Source organism: Rhipicephalus sanguineus, chromosome 3 (genome assembly GCF_013339695.2).
Source record: "Rhipicephalus sanguineus isolate Rsan-2018 chromosome 3, BIME_Rsan_1.4, whole genome shotgun sequence".
NCBI classification, from domain to species: domain Eukaryota; kingdom Metazoa; phylum Arthropoda; class Arachnida; order Ixodida; family Ixodidae; genus Rhipicephalus; species Rhipicephalus sanguineus.
Window position 1 is genome coordinate 164604901 of NC_051178.1, and position 11068 is coordinate 164615968.

The 11068-nt window shown below is 46.0% G+C and overlaps 1 protein-coding gene across 1 annotated transcript in view; it reads left to right on the top strand.

Moving 5' to 3' along the window:
- The first annotated feature begins 6792 nt into the window (after positions 1–6792).
- LOC119386059 (adhesion G protein-coupled receptor L2) overlaps positions 6793–11068 on the top strand; it is a 30596-nt gene continuing 26320 nt past the window's right edge. Inside the window, exons 1-2 of the mRNA XM_037653409.2 lie at positions 6793–6912; positions 10701–10983. Coding sequence (XP_037509337.1) covers positions 10941–10983 — 43 coding nt within the window. The 5' untranslated portion in view covers positions 6793–6912; positions 10701–10940. The remainder of the gene's footprint in view (positions 6913–10700; positions 10984–11068) is intronic.

Here is an 11068-nt window from a genome sequence, read left to right on the forward strand (position 1 = left end):
AGATCTTTATCTCAAAAAAGCCTTGTAGCAGAGCGACAAAAATTCTGCATTACGTTCTTCGCATGCTTATCTACCAAACTGCCAAATCTTGTATTTATATAACTTTTCAGTAAAGAGATATGATCGGGCTAAGTTCAAGAAAACACCGAACAATGAAAACTTCCGACGACAATTAAAAAAAAACCCCATTTTTTAAATTTCTTAAACTTTGTCCACTTATTCTCCTTCACATAAGCTTTCCCAATCATTAAAAACATGTTGCATAATGTCGTTGCACTAATAGTTACGGCCCCTCTAATGAGACCCTTAGGCAAGGATGGGCAATTCCGACTTCTTGCCCAGCAAGTGTATAAAATGCAGGCAGGATTGAATTTCTGTTTATTAAAAGGCCAGCAGGTACCTAAAAAGGTGTCGCCGGCACTGAAGACGTTAATTTTGAAAATATTTGGTCACTGCAGCGGCCACGAGCGCGGGGCTACCGATCAGGCGCGCGCGCACCCGAGATGCTCGTTGTAAGAGACGGCGCAGTGAGAGCTCGTTTTTTGCGTCCTCAGACCGATTGAGTTCGAAACAGCAACACCTCTCGGGTGACTTGAACGCACGTGCAGCGGTAGTCGCAGTGGTCTGGTTAATTGAGTCGATTTCTTTTTCAGGGGGCATAAGAATGTCATCGTTAAACTGTGCGTTCCGTGAAGATCTTTCATTGCAGTGGTAGCAAAAGCACGCGTAGCACAAGTAATCCGTCTCACTGACAGTCACTGATCTTTCGGGCGTTAAACGTTCCTTCAAAGCATTTATGTCTAGGTCGGTAACTCTGCGAAATTTTGGCTTCTTTGCAATAATTAAAGGAGTACTGACACGATTTTGAGACATCGCAAAAGGGACATTTTTTGCTTCGTTGGTATGCAGTGTCCACGCTGTCCACACACTGGAGTCGGAGAACACGTATAAAATATTTTAATTTGACTTTGAAGTTTTCGTCGCTGAGCATTTGCAAGCCAGCCACACTGCAAGGACATTAGCCCGACAAGTCAAGGCAGTTCCCCGCGAGTATGCGAGTTCTGCATCCTGCATGCAGCCTAAATCGTAGAAATCACTGTCAGGGTCACTGGACGACAATTCACTCATCGTTGTCTATTGCACCACGAGCAGATGACGGATTTGCCGCTAGTACGTCGCAGATTCCTGTATCTCCGTGACGTCACACTGCTATAAAACGACACTGAGAAGCCACCCCCTCGATATCGAAACCGAAAGTGTCTTTTTAAGGTGGCGCTAATTAAAATATATAGGATGCATTCCCAGGCACCACAATAGTCGTTTTAGGTTTCTCGACACCAATATTTTTATTTAGAGCAACAATCCGAAATTTTTTAAAAATTCGTGTCAGTACTCCTTTAAGCTTCTTGTGCTTCGAAAGGTGGTCTCCACAATAGACTCATTCAGAGCTATACTTTCTCGTCATGAGACGCACAGGAGGAGTAGAGTAAGAGCAAAGCACAAGAACTATCCGCGCCGAATGAAGTGTGAACAGCGCACCGAACGCGCGGCCAGTTCACGCCGTCTGCTGCCGACATCTAATATAGACAAGCGCATCCGGTTACCGATAGTTTTGCTTTTCTTTCCTTTGACAATCCATATTTTGCTTTGCCACTGGAGCGCCACGTTAATGCTTTCCACTGATCGCAACTGGCGCAGCGCAGTTTCTGTGGCAGCAGCGTGCGTGAAGCGAGCGCTCATAGCTCCCTTATTTATATATAGAGTTTTCACCTTGCTTCCATCTCCGCCGTGTTATCAGCGCCTAGCTGAGATGCGAACAGAGGGCGGATAGAATAGCGAAGCTCCAGTGCACGTGCGTTCAAGTCACCCGAGAGGTGTTGCTGTTTCGAACTCAATCGGTCTGAGGACGCGAGAACGAGCTCTCACTGCGCCGTCTCTTACAACGAGCATCTCGGGTGCGCGCGCGCCTACTCGGTAGCTCCGCGCTCGTGGCCGCTGCAGTGACCAAATAATTTCAAAATTAACGTCTTCAGTGCTGTCGACACTTTTTTTGGTACTGCTGGTCTTTTAATAAAAAGAAATTCAATCCTACCTGCATTTTATACACTTGCTGGGCAAGAAGTCTGAATTGCCACTCCTTGCCTAAGGGTCATTTGGAGGGGCCGTAACTTTTAGTGCAACGACATTATGCAACATGTTTTTAATGATTGTGAAAGCTGATGTGGAGGAGAATAGGTGGACAAAGTTTAAGAAATTTAAAAAATGGGTTTTTTTTTTATTGTCGTCAGAAGTTTTCATTGTTCGATGTTTTCTTGAACTTAGCCCAATCATATCTCTTTACTGAAAAGTTATATCAATACAAGATTTGGCAGTTTGGTAGATAAGCATGCGAAGAACGTAATGCAGAATTTTTGGTCGCTCTGCTACAAGGCTTTTTTGAGATAAAGACCTTCAAAATAAAGGAAATTTTGCCGATTGGGCCATTTTTGAGGTTTTTTATAAAAACATCTACACTACACATAAAAACTAAAGATACCTGAGCAGAAGCAAAAACATGCATATATTTAGGTAAAGAAATTTCAGCTACCTAACTTTAATATATTTTGTGCAATTCATAACGAAAGTTGGCCAAAACAGTAGAGCGGATGAGCGCTCCACTCCACCTCTTCGTCATTATTGATTTCCTGTGGTTCGAAAAAATTTTTGGCGGCAAAACAAATTGCGGATCTCTTCTTTCCACTCATCAGGCAATAATATATAAAATTTTGAAATAAATTGGAGAGGTCGACCAGCCATCGTTTGTTCGATCTTACGTGGAATCACCCTCCAACAGTTAAACGTCGATATAGCGAAATTGGGGGGGGGGGGGGGGGGGGGGGGAGGGATCTTTTGTTTGATCCAAAACTGTGCGAAAAAGGACGTACATAAAACGGTCATGCACATAACATAGTATTTATTCAGACGGAAAAAGGAAACGTGATTTACATTTTCTTAAACGCACCAGTCTTATACCAGCGGAATCAGAAGGGTCTGTCTCCTTGTCTATCTAAATTCGTTAAATCGGACATGCGTTGAGTTCACTTCTTTGATTCGATGTTTTCAACGCATCAGGCCCTATGAATGAGTGCCCTGGAATTGAATGCATCTCATAATATCCAAAGCATTATAAAATGGAGGCTTGAAGTTTCAGTAGAGAGAACAATGCATTTGAGTTTTCATTTAGAAAAGTATGGCAGAGGCTGGTACCATGTCGTTCCCAAGGTTCACTAAACGTTAGATTCCTATTGATTATTCTTGAGGACATTCAAAGTCCTACGTTATTGCTATATCGCCGCAAATATTTTACTTGTTTCAACCATTCTAGCTCAAATACGTAAGAGCACAATTATAGGCACCGTGACCAGGTCCTCAATGATAGCAAAATTCAAAGGCATTTTCTCTAACTCACTTTTGCGCATTATTAAAAAAAATAAAGAACTGGGCTACTGAATTTCAGCTACATGGTTGTTGGTTGCTTTGTGAGGTCTAACGCCCCGAATTAAACTCAGGCAATAAGAGACACTATAGTGGAGGGCTCCGGTTCATTTCGACCACCAGGACCGGGGATACCCAAATGGGTACCGCAGTTTTAAAGGCTACGGATCATCGCGATTCAAAATTCGTGCTTTCAAATTCATCTTACCACAATGAGCATACTTCGCTCTCCCTAAGACCCGACAGGTGGCGCCATGTGTCTAGTCATCTTCGAAGAACGAGTGAACAAAAATGGCGGCGAACGGCACGAGTGCTCGGCTGCGCCTTTGTGGTAAGTAATGTTCTTGCCTTAGTCGTAGCCTGTATACCGTCATCTGTAGTACGTTTTATTAACTAAGTCAGCCCGAAAGATTACCTGGTGGTCATTTCGGTCTTATAATTTTGTTGCACGCAATCATAGTAACTTCAGAAGTTCAGGATACCCATTTGGGTACTCCGGGTCTTAATTGTGTTTTTAACGCTTTTCAGCTAGGTACCACTCTGACGACAAAATTCGAGCTCTGTTGGAGCAAAGTGACGCGGAATTGTCCAAATCTGAAGATACAGATCCCGTCAGCGAAGATGTACTAAACGAAGGGCAAAAACTGGCAACAGCATATGAAAGTGATGACGACATTGCCGTTGATGAGGAACCGCCTGGCCAAAGCAAGGTATTTTGGAAGACAAAAACGTACGCCCTTTTTGCTCTTATTTACTGTTTTATTTTAACGCGAAAGTGTTTTATGCCGGGGTCCACCACGGCTCCACTGACGTATTTCCGTCACGGATATGACGTTGTAAAATATAAAGACTAACAGATGGCAAAGAAAAAACTAGAAGAAAAAGTTCCGTCGCTGGGAGTCGAACTTACGAACCCTCTCTCCGCAGCGCGAAACGATTCGGCCACAGACGGCACGCTCTTCGCCATGCTAACGGCGAGCTATTTATATAGACAATTTGCCGGTGGCGGTACTCTGAGATTGGTGGTACATCAGCGTGTTTTCGTTATCAATAGCGAGATGGCGCGAAGGGCTCAAAGGGCTGCGCTTTAAAGGTTGTCGCCCCACACACTGCGATGAGCGCGCGCCTCTACAGGGCGTGGTCGCGCGTGTGCGCCCGCTTATCTCATGATGGCGGTGGTTTGTACGTCTTGTGCTCTCACCGCAAGTTCGCGCTGAGAGCACGAAGGTCACTTCGCTCACTGCAGAGGCCACTGTCTCGAAAGGAGCGCGCTGCTCACACAGAAATAAGTTACTACTGTGAGAGTTCGCTCATCCTGTGTATGTTCGTTCCGTGCGTCCTTTCTGCTTGGGCGGCGTGTTGCAAGTTTCGAACTGCTTGGCGTTCTTCGCGTGATATTACAATTTGTTGCTATAGCATTCATTCCTTCGCCCTTGGGGCGAAATAATGCACACCAAACGCTCAACTACGTCTGTGAAGACACGTCTCACTTTCATGTTATACCGATTCCTATGACAGAGGGATCAGCCATGTTTTTTTTTTTTTTGGTAGTAATGGGTACAAAGAATATAAAATTGTCAACACGCTACCTCGAAATACTCCTCCTTCTTTCTTTTTTGCGGGAACAGATTTCTCAGCCGCGAAGTTGATGATAAGCAGCTGGCTACGGTTGTCAACGAACCGAGGACTCGATATCAGTACTTTTCACAGTACTGCAAAGAGGAATTTTGCGTAGAATGCGGATTCCAATCAAATTTGTACTCCGTACAAGAGAGGCCTGGTCGCTCCGTGAAAACTGACGCTCATGAAATGAAAGTGTTTGCTGCCATCCACATCTTGATGGCATTTGTAAAGCTACCTCGGGTGCGGATTTAGCTGTCCCGCATATTTAACGTGTACATCATTTCAAAGGCAATGCCACGTAAGATTTTTTGACTTGCGGAACCAGCGACACTTTGCTGACAAAAGCAGCTTCACTAAAGCAGTGGCGTAGCCAGGGGCTGGCACACCTGGCCCGTGCCCCCTTGCCCCCCCCCCCCCCACTCCCCCCACCCGAAATGTTTTTTTTTTGCATGGCATACAGAGCCCAAAATGACACTCGACCACATCTGCATGTCCGGCCTCCATTTCAGATCAAGGATGTGATCCGCCCCCCTCAAAAAAAAAAAAAAATTCTGCCTACGCCCCTGCACCGAAGAGAAGAAGGGTTGATGTCACGCTGCCACACATGGTCAGCAAGTGCAATGAAAACATGGGTGGAGTGAATCTAATTTATCGCTACCTCTCGTGCTATCGAATATCTCTCCGAACGCGCAAGTGAACAGTACGAGTTTTGTGCACATTTTTTGGATCTCGCATGCTGCAACAGTTGGATTGAATACCATAGAGACAGCAAAGTAGCTCTGACTCCCAAGAAAGAAATACTTGATCTTCTGGATTTCAAATCCAACATATATAGTGACTGTGCTCTTCAAAGCTGACACTGAAAGACACCTAAGGTCAAGCCGGAGTTCAGATATTGATGAGCAGCCATCACAGAGCGCTGTGATTCGGAGCAGTATGATGACACTTACACATGATTTGGGGCGGTACGACCTGGTTGGACAATTACCTCAGCATGAAAAGAGCACATCTCAGATGAAGTGCCGCTGTCCAGGATGCGGTGGCAAATTCAGAGCCAGATGCTTGAAGTGCGATGTTTTTCCGAGTTTGCAGAACCGCAACTGGTTCCTCGCGTTTCACACTCGTTTAGACCCAGAGTACCCAGATGGTACCATCAAAATTTATGACAACCGTTCAATTTTTCGAGTTCGTAATTTTTCTGCATTTGTTTCTATGGGCAGGAAGCCAAATAAAATAGTTCCGTAAAAGTTATTTTCATTTGTACATTCTTGGGACTGAAAAGGTAAACGTGCACGGAAGTGGCACAGTACACATGGGCCTCTAACATTTCGCCTCCATCGAAATGCGACTGCCGCGGCCGGGATCGCACCCGCGTCTTTCGGGTCAGCAACCGAGCAACGCAACCACTGCGCCACCGCAGCGGCCGCCAGCTACATGTTTACTCGCATCTGTTTTTTCCCGCACAAACAGGAAAACAGCGCGAGGCGACATTCTCGAGTGTCTAATTGCAGCGGACTAAGTTCGTGAGTGGAGAGCACTTTATGCTGTCGCTGTATGCAGCGGACACGCGAGGCTTGTTCACTGAGGCCGCTTATCAGTGAAGGTAGAGTTCAGCGTAACAGGTGCTGGCTGCACCAAACTAATGAGTTGGCAAACACGGGGGCAGTACTTATACGCCGGCGAAAAACAGCTGGTAACCACAAAGACGACGAGACTCCGGCGGCCTATACCCGCCAGCGGCCGACATGAAGGCCCGTTGGCAACTATTGCTGTGGCTTGCAGGGTTGTTGAGGGCGACGCAACCGGCTCAGAACTGTGAGTTGAATAATCGGCATTCTCAAGTGTTACCTTAAATCTGTCCTCTTGTACATGTAATGCCACAATCATGAAAACTATTTCCGTGATGACCATTCAGCGTTTATGATGATCATAGCGATATTATGCTAACTGAGAGCTTTGGTTGGTATATAAGCACGAAATAATACACGGGCTTCGTCACGATTTCATTATATGGGTCTTGTAAGGCCGCCTAGAAAAGTTTACATTTTGGGAAATTTCAAGCGCGCACACAACAGACAAAGACGTGAGGAGCCCTTGTATGTCTTCTTTCCTCTCGTCCTTCTCAGTTGTGTGCGCGCTGGAAGTTTTCCCAAAATGTATTCATACCAATTCGCCCAGCTTTCTATACTTTTACAATATCAAGGTTTCACGAAAAAAAAAAAGAAAGAATAAAGTCACAGCACAATAGCTCCTGGTTTCTCTCTAAAATATTTTGTAGAAAACGAAGTACATCGTACGGATTAGAATGTTCGTTGCTGGCGCTTTCAGCGCACCGTATCTCCCGTAGCTTATTTCCAGCAAAGCGCGGACACACGTAAGACATTGCGAGGCAATATATGGTTACATGAGGTACTGCCTCGATCTCCACAGCAGCGTGCATCGGAGTATATATGGCATTCACTGGCGCACGTGTGCCCTCGGAAGGCATTTGAGATTACGCGCCGTTTTTATCATATGCCTCGGTGTCGTGTCACCGCGGCCTACTGATTTGGGCATTCGCAGCTTCATACAGCGAAACGCGAGACCACGGTTGATAAAAGGAGTCGGGAAGTTAAAGGCGGAACGTTTCCTGAGTATTTCGCAACCAAGTTGACCACTCAGGGCTCCCCTCAGTGTGTCATTTCCATGTACACCACGTGTACCATTTCTAAAACGGTTATCTTGCTCGAAAGCTTGTGCAGGTTTCCAGCTAACAGGAACTTCTAAAGAGTAGCAGCTGTCAGCGCCGCGTTCTCTTTAATACACGTAATACATTTGTACGTATTCTTGGGAGGAAAGTTTGCGCCGATTGATGCCCCTCAATATACAACCACATACTGCCCCCCCCCCTTTTTTTTTGCGTACATGTACACGTCCACGTGCGTAACAATAACATCAATTTATCTGGCGTACGCAAACGCTTGCGAGTTCATAGCCTTATCAAACTAGTCTCTCATAATCATATCGTGGTTTTGGACGTTAAACCTCAGATATTATTATTATTAATTCATAGCCTTGTTAAACTAGCCTGGTGATTAGCAGATTAGTTCGACATCACGTCTGCGGCACTCTAGTCAGATAATCTCGCAGGTATTGGACAATCAGCGCTAGAATACTGGTACACACGCTTGTGGTACTGCGCCTGTAATAGGTATGGACAAAGGCGTTTGCTCTGCTACCCAAACTCATTCGCGATGGGGTGGGAGGGGGGGGGGCGCAGGCATAATTCACGGTTGCACTTTGTTCTGGACATGTAGCATGATGCTGGAATGAACCTTCCATAAATGGACTTGAAATTTTGGTAGTAACAATCTCAGATTTACTTTGGGTGCCTCATACTCAATGGACATTTAGTCCCTCTACCCACCTGACTCTGAGTCTGTGCTTTAATGATGTACAGACTCGGAGGCGTATATAGGAGAGCCCGCTTTAACACAGCGGATAAAACCTACTGAGTGAAGCCGTTATGAAATAATCATTTGAAATGTTATTTCAAACGGTTGTGCAGATGCGTTTCACCAGATTTGCAGAAGCAGTTAACTAGATTTCTAGCTTGTGACTTCTCCAGCGCACGCTTGCGATAACTCGCAGGGATTACGCCCACCTGGCCAGTAATACCCGAAGCACCATGTCCCGATATGAACTTGTGTTATCAGCTGGATTATACGCATGTGAATCTTATACAACGGGCGTAGGTCATAAACCGCTCGCGCTGACGCACTGTCTCTGCCGCCGGTTCCCTGGTGATGTAACAGTCGATGCCGCAGTAGTTGATTTGTGGTCGCTGACACTTATGAAGTACGTTATCGCAGTCCCGTTGCTGGCCAGCTACTGCGCAGAGGTAAACCATCGTTCGCAGAAGCAGCCTTGGCTACAGCTTCCACAATATACCTAGAGAATCTGAAGCCAGCGATGATCTACAGTCTCGTTATTAGTCGCCACACCTTGCTAACCACCGTGCACTGCGCTATTGCAACGTGACGGGCGCCTGCCAATAATGTCACTACACAACATGCAGAGTATTAAGGGGAGGTATGGGGATCGATACTCTGCACCTCCAATAAGTTATTACTTGTTTCACTTGTTGTGTAACACACACAAGAGATACTATATTTACACGAAGTATTTACATGGAAAGTACAGGCAGTCATCAGGATATAGACCAACTAGCACTCAGCCCACTTTGACTTATTTACCGATCTCTTGTTCTTCTTGTCTTTTAAGTATATGCTGTATTGGAACAATATTAGTAATACGTTGACCGAGTCACTCAGTACCCGCCACGGTGGTATAGTGGTTACGGTGCTCGACTGCTGACACGAAGGTCGCTGGATCGAATCCCGGCCGCGGCGATTGCATTTTCAGGGAGGCAAAAGGCTAGAGGCCCATGTACTGAGATTTAGGCCCATGTTAAAGAACACCAGATGGTCGAAATTTCCGGAGCCCCCTACTACAGCGTTACTAATAATCATATCGTGGTTTTGGGACGTAAAACCACAATTGTTAGTAGCTCACTCAGTTTCAAAGCGTTTAAATGTAGTTACCGATCCTAATGTTGAAAAGGACTCTACGAATCTGACTGTGGGCGCGGCACGACTAGTGTTGTGCATTCTCGTATGTAACCTACCCTGGTAGCTCACCGACTGACGTGTGTTTCTGCGGAGTGCGAGTACGCGGGTTCGATTCCCAGCCACGGCGGCTTTTGCATCCTGATGGAAGCGAAATGCAAGAGAAAGCCGTGCACTTCCATATTTGTACACGCTGAAGAACTTCGAGTGATCTTAAAATTCATGTGGAGTTCTTTGCTATGCGGCGCACCTCCTTTAATCATATCGCAGTTTTGGCCTCTAAAAGCCTAGACCTTATTCTTTAAATTCTAAAATTTGCGCTAGCATCATCGATTTCAATTAAATGTGCAGTGTTACTTGCACGTAGCGGAAGCACTTGGCCACTGAGATGCAGATTCGACCATCGAAGACCACGCCCTCCGTTACCATTGTTCTTAGGGTGGTGCTTGTCCTTCTGAGCACAAATTCACCAAGTGGGCAGTACAGTTCCTAACACACTTTTTTGCAGTGTTTCAATGTTCATGATAATTAATTAATAACTGCTGGGAACTTATGTGCCAAACCCACGCTATGATTATGATGCACGCCGTAGTCCGGAACAACACATTAATTTCGACCCCTCGAGGTTTCTTAACGTGCATAATGATTGTGTGTGTTTTACGTCCCAAAACCACTATAGTATTATGAGGAACGCCGTTGTGGAGGCTTCCTGGAAATTTAGACCACCTGGTCTTCTTTGACGTGCGCCTAAAGTTAAGCACAGGGGCCTGTAGCATTTCGCCTCCATCGAAATATGGCCGCTGTGGCCGGGATTCGATCCCGCACCCTCGAGCTTACTACCACGACGGTTCACTGTCACTGCATTGCAATAACATCTTCCTTATAAACTGAAGCAGCCGCCGTGGAGTGCACAGAACTGAGAACTGTTCGTTTAACTTATCGCTAAGTCGTGATGTAAGGAAAAGAGAAATTCAGATAGGGGGAAAAATTTTTCAGGTTTGGAAGTAGAATGCAACCGTACTTCCTCGATTACGCCGGCAAGACAGACGGAGAGCAAGGCGGGAACAACGCCATCGGCGGAGGGGACGTATAACATGACAGCCACACCACCGGCTACAAGTACCGCATCGGAACCCGAAGACGCCTTCCAAAGACGCCTGAAAATGCTACTTAAGGAGCAGAAGCTGGTACTTGCACCGGCGCACGAAGGGAAACAGCCGGCGTCGGCGCGCAGCCATGCAGAAAGCGGCTGAAGTCTGGGCGCTGTTTGGTGGAAGGCGTGAGTATTCGAGCGTACGTCGTGCACACAGCAGTGTCACTGTATATATTCATAAGACGACGTCCTTCGGGCGAATTTGCCGCGT